This window comes from Notolabrus celidotus, chromosome 17 (genome assembly GCF_009762535.1).
Source record: "Notolabrus celidotus isolate fNotCel1 chromosome 17, fNotCel1.pri, whole genome shotgun sequence".
NCBI classification, from domain to species: Eukaryota; Metazoa; Chordata; class Actinopteri; order Labriformes; family Labridae; genus Notolabrus; species Notolabrus celidotus.
The window spans coordinates 14358805-14379137 of record NC_048288.1 but is presented as its reverse complement, the minus strand read 5'-3'; the positions used below and the strand labels follow the sequence as shown (position 1 = coordinate 14379137).

General features: G+C 38.7%; 1 protein-coding gene and 1 long non-coding RNA gene across 2 annotated transcripts; both read left to right on the top strand.

Moving 5' to 3' along the window:
• Positions 1-5809: 5809 nt before the first annotated feature.
• Positions 5810-6502, top strand: LOC117829293 (cystatin-A1-like). Its single transcript, XM_034706921.1, has 3 exons — positions 5810-5945; positions 6021-6122; positions 6232-6502. The coding sequence occupies exons 1-3, from the start codon at positions 5874-5876 to the stop codon at positions 6340-6342; spliced, it is 285 nt and encodes a 94-aa protein (XP_034562812.1). The 5' UTR covers positions 5810-5873; the 3' UTR covers positions 6343-6502.
• Positions 6503-10985: 4483 nt separating this feature from the next.
• On the top strand, positions 10986-11529 carry LOC117829295. Its single transcript, XR_004634599.1, has 3 exons — positions 10986-11120; positions 11196-11296; positions 11412-11529. It is a non-coding gene; the product is annotated as an uncharacterized LOC117829295 (long non-coding RNA).
• The last annotated feature ends 8804 nt before the right edge of the window (positions 11530-20333 follow it).

Below are 20333 nucleotides of genomic sequence, written 5' to 3'. Positions count from 1 at the left end.
AGCAAAAATCACTAATGCACAAAAAAGTAAGTTTAACCTTTTATAGGTAAAAGGATAATCAACTGATGATAAAGTGCATAAACTAAGCTGTCAACATAAAGTACAGAGACCCAGCTCACCCCCTCTCTCTACCTGCAAACAAAAGAACACAGGTGGCCTAAATGAACTCCATTAGGAAGTTCAAGTTTATTGCAAAGCAGTGATGTTGCAGCTTTGCTGACATTCAATCATTGAGAAATTCTAACGAGGAAAGTGGGGGATGACCTTTTAAACTCTTTGCATTTTTCTGTTGTAATAAGTGAGAGGAGGTTCACAGTTCCTGAACATTACAAAACATAAAGAAGGATATTCAGGGTCCTGCAGGTTAACCTCTCTGTATTCTGAGATTTACCTGAAATGAGGGTTACTGCCTACCATCTATGGTTACTGCCAGTCTCTGTGTTCAACTCCCATTGGGCCAGACGGGCACTGTAGCGACTATAAAGAGCCAACAGCCGCTGAGAGGCTGACGTTCGGCCTAGTTATTGTCGGACGCGCTAAAAGCAAAAATCACTAATGCACAAAAAAGTAAGTTTAACCTTTTATAGGTAAAAGGATAATCAACTGATGATAAAGTGCATAAACTAAGCTGTCAACATAAAGTACAGAGACCCAGCTCACCCCCTCTTTCTACCTGCAAACAAAAGAACACAGGTGGCCTAAATGAACTCCATTAGGAAGTTCAAGTTTATTGCAAAGCAGTGATGTTGCAGCTTTGCTGACATTCAATCATTGAGAAATTCTAACGAGGAAAGTGGGGGATGACCTTTTAAACTCTTTGCATTTTTCTGTTGTAATAAGTGAGAGGAGGTTCACAGTTCCTGAACATTACAAAACATAAAGAAGGATATTCAGGGTCCTGCAGGTTAACCTCTCTGTATTCTGAGATTTACCTGAAATGAGGGTTACTGCCTACCATCTATGGTTACTGCCAGTCTCTGTGTTCAACTCCCATTGGGCCAGACGGGCACTGTAGCGACCATAAAGAGCCAACAGCCGCTAAGAGGCTGACGTTGGGCCTAGTTATTGTCGGACGCGCTAAAAGCAAAAATCACTAATGCACAAAAAAGTAAGTTTAACCTTTTATAGGTAAAAGGATAATCAACTGATGATAAAGTGCATAAACTAAGCTGTCAACATAAAGTACAGAGACCCAGCTCACCCCCTCTCTCTACCTGCAAACAAAAGAACACAGGTGGCCTAAATGAACTCCATTAGGAAGTTCAAGTTTATTGCAAAGCAGTGATGTTGCAGCTTTGCTGACATTCAATCATTGAGAAATTCTAACGAGGAAAGTGGGGGATGACCTTTTAAACTCTTTGCATTTTTCTGTTGTAATAAGTGAGAGGAGGTTCACAGTTCCTGAACATTACAAAACATAAAGAAGGATATTCAGGGTCCTGCAGGTTAACCTCTCTGTATTCTGAGATTTACCTGAAATGAGGGTTACTGCCTACCATCTATGGTTACTGCCAGTCTCTGTGTTCAACTCCCATTGGGCCAGACGGGCACTGTAGCGACTATAAAGAGCCAACAGCCGCTAAGAGGCTGACGTTGGGCCTAGTTATTGTCGGACGCGCTAAAAGCAAAAATCACTAATGCACAAAAAAGTAAGTTTAACCTTTATAGGTAAAAGGATAATCAACTCATGATAAAGTGCACAAACAGAAAATAGCGAAAATAAGCATAAACTAAGCTGTCAACATAAAGTACAGAGACCCAGCTCACCCCCTCTTTCTACCTGCAAACAAAAGAACACAGGTGGCCTAAATGAACTCCATTAGGAAGTTCAAGTTTATTGCAAAGCAGTGATGTTGCAGCTTTGCTGACATTCAATCATTGAGAAATTCTAACGAGGAAAGTGGGGGATGACCTTTTAAATTCTTTGCATTTTTCTGTTGTAATACGTGGGAGGAGGTTCACAGTTCCTGAACATTACAAAACATAATGAGGGATGTTTAGGGTTCTGCAGGTTAACCTCTCTGCAGCTGTGCTGACAGTAAATTATAGATGTAAATCATTGAGAAAGTCTTACTAGGAAAGTGGAGGATGATATTTGGAATCTTAGCATTTTTGTCTCAGGTGTGTGACAGCATGTAGACCCCCTCATCCCAGTTTACTGGCCTTTTGGCCACTTCCTGATGTCTACGGCCTTATCTAACACTGGTCACTCTCTGAGGGGACAACCCTTGGGTCTTCCCAGTTCATGGCGTGGTTTTCTCTCTTACCCTGGGTAGAGGTTTTAGATTTTTTGCTCAGTTTTTTGCTTGTTTGATGATAGATCAATTGTAGACATCGATCTTCATTGAAGTCTGATTTACACTAAACGTGTGATGATTTGTGAAATGTGAGGACTCATCCAACCCTCAGGACAGTTACAGAGAGGAGGACTATTCTGTTAAAACATCAGAACCCACTTCTTTTACTTCTTGGTCAGTACAGAGAGAGCACAAGAACTTTAGAGATAAGTGAAGTCTTGTTTGAGGAGGTAGCCTCACTGCTTGTTTGATTTTTGTTCTTTTGTGGCTGAAGAAAATCTTCATATAAAGCTTATGTGATGATCAAATCTCTGGAGGGATGGAGTTTCTGCAGGAAATCACATGAGTTCAAGTGGCTTCACGGAAGAATTATGAAAAGTCAATGGTTTAAGGATTTGTATTATCATGTTCCACAGAAGTTCAACCTGAGGTGTGGTGGTTTGTTCTTCACATCATGTGGTGTTTCTTTTACTTCCAAAGAAGTGATTAGTAGTTAATGGTCGACTATGACAGAAGTTATGATTTTGTGTTTCTGACATCTTGGCTTTCAGTCAGGAAAGAACAGCTGAACTCAAAGAATTCTTGCATGAAATCCCACGTCACATTATCTATATAAGGTATACAAATCAGAGATTTCAGACCCAACATAATTTTCTGACAAATTACAGTAACGGTCACTTATACTGAGATTGGATAAGCTTGGGATCAGTTTAAGGGCCTGATGTTGTTAGTTAGACAGAAATAAGAGGGGTTTTTAGAGTTAAACATTTGTTGACTCTTGTTCTCTCTGTGGCAGTAGGATCAGGTGGATCAGGTGGAGGACTTTTGAGGTTTATCTCTTGTTACCTGTAGAGCAGCTACCACCTGGCACATATACCTGCACATACAGAGACACAAACATTGTTTTCTTGATGTGTCACCATAGCTGCATGAGCAGAGGACGTTAGAGTTTATTGTATAACAGTGGCCTCATGTTGTCGCTGTGCTAACAGACTAACTCCCATAAATTATTGAGAAACTCTAACGAGGAAAGTGGAGGATGATCTTTTGGAATCTTAACAGGGTGCTGCTGTAATAAAAACGTTGGAGGAGATGATCACTGTATAGACAGAGACATTCAGGGTCCTGAAGGTGTATGAACCTGTTTAAACTCTGAGATTTACTGAGCTTTCACCTGAACTAAGGTTACTGCCAGTCAGGGGCGATTCTAGGATCGGATGTTTAGGGGTGCTGAGCACCCAGAGAGCTGCTCGGCCGGGCAAGATACAATTCACTTGTTTTGTACATTTTAATGCAATTTCATTCCCACATTTGTGAAAGAAAAGTTTAAAACTTTTTGGGAAAGTCTGTGACTAAACCATCAAATCTGATAAAGGTTATTTAAATGCTGAGCCCCAGCAAAAGAGAAATGGATTGGAATCATTAAAGTAACATATGGTAACCCTAATTTCTGGGGAAAGAAGACTCATTTTGATACAGCAGCTCGTCAACATATACATAAACAGTATGTATGTTTCTGGAGTAAACCAGCCCCCTATAGTGAGTACCAAAAATACAAAAAATTGACATTGGAGTTATTTTTTGGACTTTCATTTAAAATGCAATGCACAGCATGTAAAACACATTAACAGAAATGGACTTTTGTTGTTCTCTGCCTTTTTCCTTCTTGTCTGTATCATATAATTTGATAAGTTTTGCGTGCCACTATTCTCTGTTTGTTTTCTTACCTGGTTCTATCTGATCTTGCACTCTCTCCTCTCCTTCCCCTTTTTCATCTCTCCCTCTTTGGACTGACAATAATATACAAATAGATTGTATTCAACTAGATGAAAAATTACATAAAAATTAAAAAATTATAATAATAAACTAATAATACTAATACTGCTGTATTTTTGTTATTGAAATATTACGTTTGTACCCAGTACTGTATGGTTTTTAAACTTTTCTAGCTTGTTTTTAGGACATACAGTAAAAAAAAAATCTCTCAAATTTTAGGGGTGCTGGGATTCAATTTAGGGTTGCTTCAGCACCCCCATAAATGGGCTAGAAACGCCTATGCTTTAAAATAGAGTACAAAGACCGGTATAAGTCCCAGGCTCAGACCAGCCTCCATCATGTCAGGCCAGTTTTAACATCAATTCATGGAACTGTTTTCATTTCAGGGTAACTTTTAACCATGATTTATTCCATGATTAGTTTTAATTTTTTTTATTATCATGTTTTTTGGCCCTTTTGCTTTTATTTGATAGGACAGCTGAAGAGAGACAGGAAATGTGGGGAGCAGAGAGCAGAGGAAGACATCCAGGAAATGGTCGACCGGCCGGGAAGCAAACCGGGGACCCCTTGGCCGAGGACTGTAGCCTCTGTATGTGGGGGGCTTAGACCACTAGGCCACCAGCGCCCCATTAATTCAATAGTTTGATAAAATATTGTCATGAGTGAAATCTGCAGATGAGCCTTCATACTGGAAGTTATACAAGAAGATTGACACTACCTGCGTTTGCGACCACTCTGAAGTTAGCTTCTGATTCAGCTATTTGGGGGAGGGTTAATGAAACCTGGTCCTGATCCAAAACAGCTTCATGTCAAATCTGGACTCGATCATCTAAAAGAGAATACATACATATTTTTTAACTATTAAAACACACTTTCATATGTGTGAAAATTTTATTTTATTTCTGGAAATCAAAAATAGATATTTCACAGTTGTTTTTACACTGCTTCATTGTGAGGCCCGTGACTATTGTATGTATTCCCTTGTCATCTTCTTTGTATGACTTAAATAAGCATAAATCACACTTAATCACACTTACATGCTTGGGCACCTGGGATGTGTGTGTTCATGTGCTTAGTGTCAGTGGGTAAGTGTGTCCCTCTCAGGTATAATCAAGAGCCACGAGATTATCACCAGGTGCCACCAAATAAGTTTCAATGTAAGAAAGATGTTTCAAAGATGCAAATGTTGCAACATTATATCATATTGATATCATAACAATATGATGGGATAATGTATGTTTGCAAGATGCATTAATGTGTCTGCTTTCTCATTTTTCATTCATGAGTTTTTTATTTTTCTTCTCCCTGTTTTCCACCTTGAAGACATTTGAACAGTCAGCAACTCTCTGCTCAGCACAGACAGTTTCCTGTTGAAGCCCATGTTAAAACACATACTAACAATTCTAAAATAATATGAAAAGATTCATTATTGAAGATGTCTGAAGACTGGAATTACTCAAATGTTGAAAAGCCATTGACAAAATGAAATCTGTAAAGTCCTAGAGAAAGAGCAGCTCCTCTAGCAGCTCAGACACACATTAGAAGGCTCTCTAACAGAAGAAAAGTGATAAGAGTCTTTATTACACAGAGTTCGCTGGGATTTTGAAAGAGGAAACATGACTTTTTTTTCAAAATCACCTTTTTTTTGGACTCCGCCCACATTGTCATATGTGAGAGCTGACACTCCTCTCTGAATCCAGGATCAGGTCCAGAATATAAATACGTGTGATACCAACCTGTAAACGCATACTTGAGACACATCAGATCAGACGACTGACTCTTCAGACTCTTCCTGTGAAAATGGCTCAAATTCCTGGAGGTTACTCTGAGATCAAGTTGGCTGCTCCGGAAACTCAGAAGATTTGTGATGCGGTGAGCTTCAGGTAGCTTCATTCTTGATTATCTTTCTGGTTTGCATTTGTATCACACTTTATTTTATTCACACAGGTGAAGTCTAAAGTGGAGGAAAAGACCGGCGAGCAATATGAAGTCTTCAATGCACGTCGGTACAGGAGTCAGGTTGTGGCAGGAATGAACTACGTTATAAAGGTGAAAAATCTCATTCTGTTTTATGTGAAGTTAAAAAAAGAACTAAAAACACAAGTGGACTGTGTACACTTTGAAATCAATGCGATTGTGTACAATCATCTCCCTGCAGGTTCATGTGGGAGGAAGTCACTACCTTCATCTGATGGTGTACCAAAACCTCTCTGGAGAGGTCACGTTTAACAGTGTGAAGAAGGTAGAGGAACCCCTTGAGCCTTTCTAATGATAAAACACAGCCTGATTCAGCTGGTCCATGCTGCAGCCTCACCTCAACAGGCTCTGCTTCTTCATCCTGAAATAAGACACAAAAATGTTCCTTTACAGTCATGCTGAAGATGTTCAATCAATGTGCAAAGGAATAATAAAGAATCATCAGAATATAAGATTCAGTTTCTTCATTTCATGTTTGTTGTGAGTTGTGAGGTCAGGTCTCTTGTAGACTAAGAGATTTTTCAGTTTTTCAGTTTGTAGTGGAAACATGTCAAGGTAAAAAAGAAAAATACTCTGGTCTAGTAAAAATAACTGTCTTGCTGTAGCATACAGTGTCAGACCTAATTAAACTTTTTGGACTACAAACGAACACATGTACAGTTTTTATAGTCCCCCCCTCCAACATGGGTCTTGGATCTGAAATATACTCGAAACAAGATATTTGCAGTAAGTCAGGAAAGTGCTATAGACAGCTTCATTAAAAAAATAAAATAAATAATGTCTAAATGTATGAACAAATGAAATAAAATAATAATAATAATAATAATAATAATAATATATAAACAAATAAATAAATAAATAAAGGGATTTAATATATGAATACAATGGTATAACGTAACAAGTTAAATCACAATATAGTTCTGGCTAAGTTGAGTGCCTCCATTCTGTTTTCTTTCTTTCACAATCTTTTTTATTGATTTTGTTATTATAGTGCATGTAAGCATTGACAGTGTAGAAAAGTAGATACAAAGAGTCTGTGCACCAATGACAATATTTCAATACAACATAGTACAACATTTTACTGGCCTTTTCACAACCATGACCCCAAGCCCCTGCCACCCAAACCTCACATTGCTTACATAAGGCAACAGAAACAAAACAAAACAAAACAGACAGACCAAATTAGGAAAGATAATTAAATAAAGGACTAAAAATAAAAAGTTAGACAAACATTAAGGCATTAGAGATGGATAGAAGGAAGAGGGGGAGAGAAGGGGAGAGAGAGAGGTAGAGAGAGAGAGAGAGAGAGAGAGAGAGGGGGGGGGGGGGGGGGCAGGGCAACTAAGCTTCATCTGGGTGAACAGTTGTTTTGTCTAAGTATTCGGTGAAGGGCTTCCAGGTCTTGTCAAAAGAATTTCTTGATCCCGCAAGTGAGAATATGATCTTCTCAAGTTGGATATGACTAAGGATCTCCCTGAGCCAGCTGTTATGGGAAGGAGGGAGCGTGTGCTTCCACCTGAACAGGATGAGGCGTCGAGCTAGCAGAGTTGTAAAGGCTAAGACATGCTGTTTGGCCGCTGAGAGGCTGGGCACTCCAGAAGGTGGGACTCCAAATAGGACAGTGAGTGGGATCAGAGAGAAGGACTGTATCAAATACTGTTCCCAGTGTGTCAAAAATTTGACTCCAAAAACCTTGTAGTTGCGGGCAGAACCAGAACATATGGGAGTGATTAGCAGGTGAATTCTTGCATCTGTTACAAGTGTCGTCCTCCATTCTGTTTTCAAGCATAACCTGGCCTGCCTGATTTATATAACAACAAAAAGCTCCAGGGTCAAAATTTATATTAACATGTTGATCCACTGATTTACAGAAAGAGTGTGAGCTTCCATCTCTCTGCAGCATCTTTGTAGCAGCAGTGCATGGTGATAACCAAAGCTGTCATGAGTTGATGTTTAGTTTATTTTTTTCCTTTTGTTTCATGTCTTGGTTACTCCACGTATTTATTCTGTATTAGTTATCATTCGTCTCCCTTGTGTGTTTAGTGATCATGTCTCTTGTTGTATTTTCATGTGTTTCTTATTCTAGTCTTTTTGTTTCCTGTTTTATTTTGTAGTTCTCTTTCCCTGTGTGTCCAGTTTAGTTTTACTTCCTGCCCTTGTGTTTTTCCCTCCCTTTTGATGAAGCTGATTTGTTTCACCTGTGGCCTGTGTTCCACACACTGTTTACCAACTTATATTTAGCAAGTTTTCAGACCCCTCTAGTGACTCCTTTTCAAAAAAGTGACTAGCGACAAATCTAGTCACTTCTTCTGGTGTGTTAAGGGAGACTTTTGGAGACTGACTTGAAAGCATGTATTATTGTTAATCTACTCAACAAGCAGTGGATGCTGCTGTGAGTCCCTCCTAGGCTGCATTCAGAGCAGGCTGCGTTCACCCCTCAGCATCCAGACTGCAAATGTATTACACATGTATGAAGACACAGCTGGCTGATCCCACCTACTGTCTCTTTTTGGTCCATTTCGATAGTTAATGTAGATTGAATTCATGAAAATATCTTGAAAATGTTTTGGTTGAAAAATGTCATGTTTTACTTTGATTTTTTGTAGGCTCCTAAGTGTAGTTATAAACATATTTAGGGTGATTTTTAACCTCTTTTTGTCTCTCCCTCAACGTTACATGTCTCTGCGACAGTAATTCAATTATGCTAATTAAGTAATGACGCCATTTAGAGACTTCTAGCAACTTTAGGACGGCAAATAGCTAATTTCCTCACTGAAGAGTTGGCAACACTGGTTCCACACCTGTGTTGATTACTCTCTGTATTTAGTTTCTCTGTTTCCCTTGTCCTGGGTTGGATCATTGTACGTCTCTCATGTGTTCTCTGTGTTGCTTTTCTTGTGTTCCCTGTGTTTTATTTCGGACTTTTTGGATTTAGTGTTTGTACCTTGTTTGTTTGTTTATTAAAACCTTATGAAGCTTCATGATAAACTCAATCTGACCTCTGTGTCCACACATCTTCTGATGAGTCACCATGCTGTATGAGCAGAGGAACTTAGAGTTCATTGATAAGCAGTGGCCTCAGATGTTGCAGCCGTGCTGACAGTAAATGATTGAGAAACTCTTACTAGGAAAGTGGAGGATGAAATTTGGAATCTTAGCATTTTTGTCTCAGATGTGTGACAGCATGAAGACTCCCTCATCACGGTTTACTGGCCTTTTGGCCACTTCCTGAAGTCCACGGCCTTATCTAACACTGGTAGAGTTCCTTTGAGGAGGCAGCCTTGCTGGTTGTGTGACTTTCGTTCTTTTGTGGCTGAAGAAACTCTTCAGTTAATTCTTACATGATGATCAAACTCGGCCACATTGGATGCTGCTTTAAATCTCTGGAGGGAGGAAGTTTCTGCAGGAAATCCCAGGAGTTCAAATGGCTTCAATGAAGAATTATGAAGAGTCAATGGTTTATGAATTATATTATAATGTTCTGCAGAAGTTCAACCTGAGGTGTGGTGGTTTGTTTTTCACTTCTTGTGATGTTTCTTTTACTTCCAAAGAAGTGATTAGTAGTTAATGGTCGACTATGACAGAAGTTATGATTTCGCGTTTCTGACATCTTGGCTTTCAGTCAGGAAAGAACAGCTGAACGCAAACAATTCTTGCATGAAATCCCACGTCACATTATTTATATAAGGTATACAAATCAGAGATTTCAGACCTAACATTATCTTCTGACGAATTACAGTAACGGTCACTTATACTGAGATTGGATAAGCTTGGGATCAGTTTAAGGGCCTGATGTTGTTAGTTAGACAGAAATAAGAGGGGTTTTTAGAGTTAAACATTTGTTGACTCTTGTTCTCTCTGTGGCAGTAGAATCAGGTGGATCAGGTGGAGGACTTTTGAGGTTTATCTCTTGTTACCTGTAGAGCAGCTACCACCTGGCACATATACCTGCACATACAGAGACACAAACATTGTTTTCTTGATGTGTCACCATAGCTGCATGAGCAGAGGACGTTAGAGTTTATTGTATAACAGTGGCCTCATGTTGTTGCTGTGCTAACAGACTAACTCCCATAAATTATTGAGAAACTCTAAAGAGGAAAGTGGAGGATGATCTTTTGGAATCTTAACAGGGTGCTGCTGTAATAAAAACGTTGGAGGAGGTGATCACTGTACAGACAGGGACGTTCAGGGTCCTGCCGGTGTATGAACCTGTTTAAACTCTGAGATTTACTCAGCTTTCACCTGAACTAAGGTTACTGCCAGTCTCAAATATCAAGTCCAGTTTTGAAATAGAGTACAAAGACTGGTATAAGTTTCAATGTAAGAAAGATGTTTCAAAGATGCAAATGTTGCAACATTATATCATATTGATATCATAACAATATGATGGGATAATGTATGTTTGCAAGATGCATTAATGTGTCTGCTTTCTCATTTTTCATTCATGAGTTTTTTTTTTCTTCTCCCTGTTTTCCACCTTGAAGACATTTGAACAGTCAGCAACTCTCTGCTCAGCACAGACAGTTTCCTGTTGAAGCCCATGTTAAAACACATACTAACAATTCTAAAATAATATGAAAAGATTCATTATTGAGGATGTCTGAAGACTGGAATTACTCAAATGTTAAAAAGCCATTGACAAAATGAAATCTGTAAAGTCCTAGAGAAAGAGCAGCTCCTCTAGCAGCTCAGACACACATTAGAAGGCTCTCTAACAGAATTCATCTTGAGAATTAACCTTGCTTTGACAGTAAGAAAAGTGATAAGACTCTTTATTACACAGAGTTCGCTGGGATTTTGAAAGAGGAAACATGACTTTTTTTTCAAAATCACCTTTTTTTTGGACTCCGCCCACATTGTCATATGTAGGAGCTGACACTCCTCTCTGAATCCAGGATCAGGTCCAGAATATAAATACGTGTGATACCAACCTGTAAACGCATACTTGAGACACATCAGATCAGACGACTGACTCTTCAGACTCTTCCTGTGAAAATGGCTCAAATTCTTGGAGGTTACTCTGAGATCAAGTTGGCTGCTCCGGAAACTCAGAAGATTTGTGATGAGGTGAGCTTCAGTTAGCTTCATTCTTGATTATCTTTCTGGTTTGCATTTGTATCACACTTTATTTTATTCACACAGGTGAAGCCTCAAGTGGAGGAAAAGACCGCGAGCAATATGAAGTCTACAGTGCACGTTGGTACAGGAGTCAGGTTGTGACAGGAAGGAACTACGTTATAAAGGTGAAAAAAAAAAAAAATCTAGTTTTATTTTATGTGAAGGAAAAAGAACTATAATCACAAGTGGACTGTGTACACTTTGAAATCAATGTGATTGTGTACAATCATCTCCCTGCAGGTTCATGTGGGAGGAAGTCACTACCTTCATCTGATGGTGTACCAAAACCTCTCAGGAGAGGTCACGTTTAAGGGTGTGAAGAAGGCAGAGGAACCCCTTGAGCCTTTCTAATGATAAAACACAGCCTGATTCAGCTGGTCCTGCTGCAGCCTCACCTCAAACAGGCTCTGCTTCTTCATCCTGAAATAAGACACAAAAATGTTCCTTTACAGTCATGCTGAAGAGGTTCAATCAATGTGCAAAGGAATAATAAAGAATCATCAGAATATAAGATTCAGTTTCTTCATTTCATGTTTGTTGTGAGTTGTGAGGTCAGGTGTCTTGTAGACCACATGAGTCTTCTTTTTTCAGTTTTATTTAGCGATTCTTTTTATTCATTTTTGACTTTACAAGTGTAAATTATCTAATAAATTCTGTCAATACAAAGTCATACAGTCATGCCATTATAAGTATGACAATGCAAACGAAAAACAAAATTACAACCTAAACCTACAAACATAGTTTTTATAGACCCTCCCCTCCGACATGGTTCTTGGAACTGAAATATACTTGCAAGCAAGACATTTACAGTGGGCCAAGAAAGTATAAAGGAAGCCTAATAAAAATATAAATAATGCATAAATAAATGCATAAAAGCCATCTCTCACAGCTCCATTCTCCAAACGGGTGCCAGCAGTAAGCTGTGCGTCCCACCAGGCCACCGAGCCACAACGTTGAGCAACACACGGTTTGCATCACATATCAGCTTCACATTCACGGAATGAAAGTTTTTCTAGTTTATGTATGCAAATGCATCATCAGATGGAGCCTTGATGCGTATGTGTGTGCAGTCTATGGCACCGATGATATTTGGCATGTTGGCCAGAGCGTCAAACCCCGCTTTACCTCGATTTGCCGTTGTGCGCCATATGGGGAATTGAATGTACTCCGGCCTTAATTCAATAATGCCGGCAAGTACTGCCGGTAAAATGCGGCTCATTGATGGCTGGGAGATTCCAGATCTATCTGCCATCTCCCGCTGGAAGGTCCCTGTGGCTAGGAATCCAAGCACGGAGTGCACATGCAAACGTAGGGGTATGGCGTGGCTTCTTTTAGTTGGCCTCGTCAGATTAGGCTCCAGTTAGTCTGTGTGGTTTTTAACAAGTAGCTCACAATCTATATAAACCTAATCTAGATCTCTAAGCTTTAATTGCCAACCTATTGTTGTAAAAATATGTTATATATATATATTTTTAATATGTTGTCATGTTCAAATTACGTGTCTGAAAGGCATATGCATATTGTGTAGCCTACTTAACAGAGAGCAGTATTAAAATTGTAATTTCCGACAGTGACAAGCAGTATTTATGTGTATTCCTACATTTACACACAGTCAGGGGCAGGTGTAGGTTTGTGTGATTCGTGCTGCTCACGTTTCATAAATGAGACACACTGTAGGGGGGGTGAATTTTTCTAACGTGACGGTTCAGAGGATATTAAGATTTCGAGTTTTTGCACAAACAAGGACATGACTGACGTGACTCCTGGTCGGGAACACATAGCTGTTGGCTAAGAGGCTCACACTACATCACACTCTGCCTGGTTGAGTTCCGCATTTCCAATATGGCTGCCACCGTCGATTGGCTTCAAAACAGCGCTCAGGACAGATGGGTGACGTCACCATGCCAACATAGAAATTACAGTGGCAACCACATAAATTCTTTGGCTTCGCAGACTCTGGCTGCACAATGGCTGCGCCCTGGAGCAGGGTTTTTTGGCTTCAGAACCGTACAACGGGTTACAGTCTATGGCTCAGACACACATCAGAAGGTTCTCACAGTTTACATCTTTGATGCTCTTGTAGTTGAATGATGAACTCTTTAGATATACAAATGGATCTTGGCTACTTTGAATGTAAGCAGTGGTCGACAGTAACAAATTAAATTTACTTGATCACTGTTCTTAAGCACATTGTTTGAGTATCTGTACATTACTTGAATATTATTTTTTTGGGGGAACTTATAACTTTTACTCTGCTACATTTGAAAGACAGATATCATACTTTTGACTCCACTACATTTTCTTTTCTGAGATCAGATCCAAAGACCATAAACTGTTCATGTACTTATGTTTGGTTTGTCTTAACGGTGTAGTCGTACCTCGGCTGAGTGGAGAGCAAGTACAGATCAGACGTTACGACGATTCTCTATCTGAGCACCACGGCCATATTTGTCATATTGTTGTTGCCCTCTAAAATGGTTAAATGTTATATATTAATAATTTAAGCTGTGGAATGTTCTTATTGCACAAACATGTTTTTCTTGATGTGTCACTACAGAGTCAACACGTCAGAAAGCTCTCTCTAACAGTATTCATCTTGAGAGTGGATCTTGCTTTGACCGTAAGACAGGTGATAAGAGTCTTTCTTACACAGAGTTCGCTGGGATTTTGCAAGAGAGACCATGACTTTTTAAATATTATCTAATCTGCCAGCATCTTCTTCGCAGCAGTGCACGCTGATAACCAAAGCTGTCATGAGTCAATGTTTAGTTTAGTTTTTTCGTTGTGTTTCATGTCTTGGTTCCTCTACATATTTAATCTGTATTAGTTATAATTCGTCTCCCTTGTGTGCTTAGTGATCCATGTCTCTTGTTGTTTTTTCATGTGTTTCTTAGTCTAGTCTTTTGTGTTTCCTGTTTATTTTGTAGTTCTCTTCCAGTGTGTCCAGCACAAATGGCCTCATAAATATTTAACATAATGCAGGGATATAAGTGTCAGCTGCTCATAATGTTCTGCAGAAATCTGCAGATGTTCCTTCATGCTGGAATTTATACAAGAAGATTGACGCTACCTGCATATGTGACCACACTGAAGTTAGCTTCTGATTCGGCTGTTTCTGAGAGGGTTAATGCTCTTGTAGTTGAATGATGAACTCTTTAGATATACAAATGGGTCATGGCTACTTTGAATGTAAGCAGTGGTTGACAGTAACAAAGTAAATTTACTCGAGTACTGTGCTTAAGTAAATTGTTTGAGTATCTGTACATTACTTGAATATAATTTTTTGGGGGAACTTGGGGGAGCAAGTACAGATCAGACGTTATGATGATTCTCTACCTGAGCACCACGGCCATATTTGAAGCCCACGTTTGAGGTTTTTGAAATAAAGAATGATTCGTATTGTTGTAATCTCTGATCTGTTACCACACAAACTTCATCACAGCCTGGATGAAAATTTAAAACCAAATTGTCTGTGCTTGAAGTAACTTAGTTGCCATTTATAATTCATGGTACACTTTTTTAGAGATGAAATAATGTTTTCTAGATAAACATAACGTAGCAGAACATACACCCATGCATTCTTGACAGCACTCATGCTCTGTGGATGAGATATTTTTAAATTACTTGAATCCTTCAGTATTTTTAAAAGCAATTACTCAAATACTTTAACTCAAGTAATAATTTGACTGAACAATTTCACTTGTATTGGAGTAATGTTTGACCAGGAGGATCTATACTCTGATTTAAGTAATGAAGCTGTGTACTTTGTCCACCACTGCTAGTCAGACAGGTGAGAAGAACCTTTGTTACAGAGTTGGCTGGGTTTTTGTTAAATTGAACATGGCAGGGTTTTTTTGGACTCTGCCCACATTGTAATATGTGAGTGGGTAATGAATAATTAGTTTATATTGTTCCACAGAAGGTCTCCTTGAGGTGTGGCTGTTTGTTTGTCACATCTTGTGATGTTTCTTTACTTCCAAAGAAGTGATTTGAAGTTAATGGTCAACTATAACAAATGATTTTGTGTATCTGACATCTTTCAGTCTTTATAAAATGAACAGCTAAACTCAAATAATTCTGGCTTTAAATTCAACCTCACATTATCTATGTTAGGTACACAAATCAGAGATTTCAGACCTAACATTATCTTCTGACAAATTACAGTAACGACCACTTATCCTGAGTTTGGGTAAACTTGTGATCACTTTAAGGGCCTGATGTTGTTTGTCATAAATATTTAAGAGGATGAATTGAGACCAGAAGCGACTGTAGGTACAGGAAAACATGACAATAGGAATATTGGTCTAATGCATTTACTTACAAATAACATGTAAATTGGTTATACTGCTTATTTTATGTACTTTAGAGTTAAACACGTGTTGACTCTTTTTCTCTCTGGCAGTAGCATCAGGTGGATCAGGTTGAGGACTTATGAAATTTATCTCATGTTACCTGTAGAGCAGCTACCACCTGGCACATATATACCTGCTGCACATACAGAGACACGGCAGACTCAGCCTGAAGCTCAGTCAGGAGCTGTGCTGGTGTAGGTGTCTCTGTAGTCTGGACACTCTTCTGTGTTGTGTGGAGAGTTTGGGAGAGGTTCTGCAGATCAGATACATTCTTGATTTGTACAAATATATGAAAAAAAGTTAGTAATATTTGTCATATTGTTATTGTTGTCTAAAATGGTTAAATGTTATATATTAATAATTAAGCTGTGGAATGTTCTTATTGCACAAACATGTTTCTCTTGATGTTGTTACACAGAGTTCGCTGGGATTTTGCAGGAACATGACTAAGAGGAAACATGACTGACCTTTTTTTTGAACTGCGCCCACATTGTCATGTTTGGGAACTGAAACTCCTCTCAGTATCCAGGATCAGGTCAAGAATATAAATACGTGTGATACCTACCTGCAATCACACACTTGAGACACATCAGATCAGACGGTTGACTCCTCAGACTCTTCCTGTGAAAATGGATCCACGTTCTAGAGGTTGGACTGAGGTCCAGGATGCCAATCAGGACACCCAGAAGATTTGTGATGAGGTGAGCTTCAGGTAGCTTCCTTCTTTATTATCTTTCTGGTTTGCATTTGTATCACACTTTTATTTTAATCACACAGGTGAAGCTTCAAGTGGAGAAAGAGACCGGCAAGTGCTATGAAGTCTACAAAGCACTTCAGATCAGGAGTCAGCCTGAGAATGGAACAAACTTTTATATAAAGGTAAAAAATAAATCTCATCCTATTGTTCTGTTGTTGGTAGTTATGATATAAACATCAGTTTGGAGAGAAATTTTGAGTGTCAACACTACCCTACCCCACCAGATTTCCCCTACTTCTCGTACTTGTTCTATGAGGAAGTAGTGCCGGCTTCCCAGCCAATCAGAATAACCTAGTAGGGGCCTCCACTCAACCAATCAGGACAGAAAGTGGAAGAGTATCTCTGATTGGTCAGTGATAACAGGAACGAAGTGGAATAATAACAATGCATGATACAAAGACATTGAAAAGCACAGAGATTTGGCCATAATCGGAAATTACTCCAATTACTAATGAGTACCAATGGGTATTATGACTTTTTTTTCCAAACCCAGCAGAAAAAAAGAATAGTTTTTTTACCCCATTCTTACCGACTGCACCTTTAATGTGAAGGGAAACAAAACTAAAAACAGAGGTGGGCTGTGTACACTTTGAAATCAATGTGATTGTGTACTATCATCTCCCCTGCAGGTTCATGTGGGAGGAAGTCACTACTTTCATCTGATGGTTCACCAAAGCGTCTCAGGAGAGGTCAGAGTGATTTGTGTGTTCCGGGCCAGCAAAGATATGCCCCTCAATCCTGACCAAGTTCAAAACTAAGCCTGATTCGGCTGGTCCATGCTGCAGCCTCACCTCAACAGGCTCTGCTTCTTCATCCTGAAATAAGACACAAAAATGTTCCTTTACAGTCATGCTGAAGAGGTTCAATCAATGTGCAAAGGAATAATAAAGAATTCATCAGAATACGAGATTCAGTTTCTTCATTTCATGTTTGTTGTGGGTTTCTGAGGTCAGATCTCTTGTAGACCACATGAGTCTTCTTTTTTCAGTTTTTTCTAACGATTCTTTTTATTCATTTTTGACTTTGCAAGTTTACATTATCTAATAAATTCTGTCAATACAAGTTCATACAGTCATGCCATTGTAAGTATGACAATGCAAACGAAAAACAAAATATAAACATAAACCTACAAACATAGTTTTTATAGACCCTCCCCTCCGACATGGGTCTTGGAACTGAAATATACTAGCAAGTAAGACATTTACAGTGGGCCGAGAAAGTATATAGGAAGCCTAATAAAAATATAAATAATGCATAAATAAAAAAAGGGATTCAATATATGAATACAATGGTATAATGTCACAAGTTAAATCACTATATAGTTCTGTCAAAGTTAAGATCCTCCATTCTGTTTTCAAAACACATGGTTGAAAACAGAATGGAAGAACTCAACTTTTCCAGAACTATATTGTGATTTAATTTGTGACATTATACCATTGTATTCATATATTGTATAACCAGGCCTGCCTTATTCATCCTAGCAACATAAACCTCCATTGTCAAAACCAAAAGAAAACATGCTAAACTGCCCTCTTGGATTCCACTGTAGTAGATAGAACATTAAAAATTGCCTTCTCTGCTGCTCCTTCAGGGATAAATGCATGAAGAGGAAACTAAAATCTATGGAAAAACACAAAAAGTGCCCTCTAGAAGCCCCTAAAGTACATAAGAGGCAAAAAAAAATCCACTCTGTGTACGCATATAGTTCATTTTGTTATGTTATGTTAATTTTGTACTATAATCAATAATATAGCAAAAAATAAATATTTTTGTGTTTCCTTTTTCATAATCCAATTTACAGCACCAATGGTCCTCATAAATATTCACCATGATGCAGGGATATAAGTGTCAGCTGCTCAACACGTTGTGCCTTTATGCTGGAAATCTGCAGATGAGCCTTCATGCTGGAAGTTATACAAGAAGTTTGACACTACCTGCATATGTGACCACACTGAAGTTAGCATCTGATTTGGCTGTTTCTGAGAGGGTTAATGAAACCTGGTCCTGATCCAAAACAGCTTCATGTCAGATCTGGACTCCATCATCTAAAAGAGACTACAGGGTTTTAGTTACAGGACTGAACTGAACTCTGTTCTGTTTTTACAGAACAGAGGGAAAGAAGTTTCAATGTAAGACAGATGTTTCAAGATGCAAATAATGGACCTTTTTAATTAGATTCATATCATAACAATGTGGTGGTATAACCATAGACTGTAAAAATATGGACGTAGTATCCGTGACGTCACCCATCTGTTTCTTAACGCTGTTTTGAAGTCAATCATTAGCGGCAGCCATATTGCTTCTGTCGAGCCAGTGTAACGTAAAGAGGCGGGCTTTGAGCCTCCTAGCCAACAGCTGCAGTGTTCCCACAGGCAGCTGTGCCTCTCATTGGAAGACTAGTAATCTCAATATCTTCAAAATTGCCGCGTTAGAAATAAATTCACCCCCCTCACAGTGAGAGGACATCGAGAAATGAGCTATCCAGACTACACTCATCTTTTGTACCAGGCTGTAAACATGTTTATTTCTGCTGTAAAGATCGTCTTTTTCCCATGCATGTGTATGTGACTTCCGTACTTCTGGAGTCAGCCTCAAGCGGATCCTCGATAAACTGCAGTTTTTAGCACTTCAGCATTGACTCATATTTTTAGACCGGAGGTTGCCGCTTGGGTATAACGTATGTTTGCAGCTACATTAATTGTCTGCTTTTTCATTTTTCATTCATGAGAATTTTTTTCCTTCTCCTGTTAAAACCCATCCTATCAATTCTAAAAGGTTATGAAGAGATTCATTATTGAGGATGTCTGAAGACTGAAATGGCTTAAATGTTAAAAAGTCTTGGAGAAAGGACAGCTCCTCTAGCTGCTCAGACACATCAGAAGGCTCTAACAGTATACATCTTTGCTGCTCTTGTAGTTGAATGATGAACTCTTTAGATATACAAATGGATCTTGGCTACTTTGAAAGTAAGCAGTGGTCGACAGTAACAAAGTAAATTTACTTGATCACTGTTCTTAAGTACATTGTTTGAGTATCTGTACATTACTTGAATATTATTTTGGGGGGAATTTATAACTTTTACTCTGCTACATTTGAAAGACAAATATCATACTTTTGACTCCACTACATTTTCTTTCTGAGATCAGATCCAAAGACCATAAACTGTTCATGTACTTATGTTTGGTTTGTCTTACGGTGTAGTCGTACCTCGGCTGAGTGGAGAGCAAATGCAGATCAGACGTTATGATGATTCTCTATCTGAGCACCACGGCCATATTTGAAGCCCATGTTTGAGGTTTTTGAAATAAAGAATGATTCGTATTGTTGTAAATCTCTGATCTGTTTACCACACAAACTTCATCACAGCCTGGATGAAAATTTAAAACCAAATTGTCTGTGCTTGAAGTAACCTAGTTGCCATTTATAATTCATGGTACACTCTTTAGACATGAAATAATGTTTTCTAGATAAACATAACGTAGCAGAACGTACACCCCATGCATTCTTGACAGCACTCATGCTCTGTGGATGAGATATTTTTAAATTACTTTGAATACTTCAGTATTTTAAGCAATTACTCAAATACTTTAACTCAAGTAATAATTTGACCTAAACAATTTCACTTGTATTGCAGTAATGTTTGACCAGGAGGATCTATACTCTGATTTAAGTAATGAAGCTGTGTACTTGTCCACCACCTCTAGTCAGACAGGTGAGAAAACCTTTGTTACAGAGTTGGCTGGGATTTGTTAAGTTGAACATGGCAGGTTTTTTTGGACTCTGCCCACATTGTAATATGTGAGTGGGTATGAATAATTAGTTTATATTGTTCCACAGAAGGTCTCCTTGAGGTGTGGTGGTTTGTTTGTCACATCTTGTGATGTTGTTTACTTCCAAAGAAGTGATTTGCAGTTAATGGTCAACTATATCATATGATTTTGTGTATCTGACATCTTTCCAGTCTTTATAAAATGAACAGCTAAACTCAAATAATTCTGGCTTTTAAATTCAACCTCACATTATCTCTGTTAGGTACAACAAATCAGAGATTTC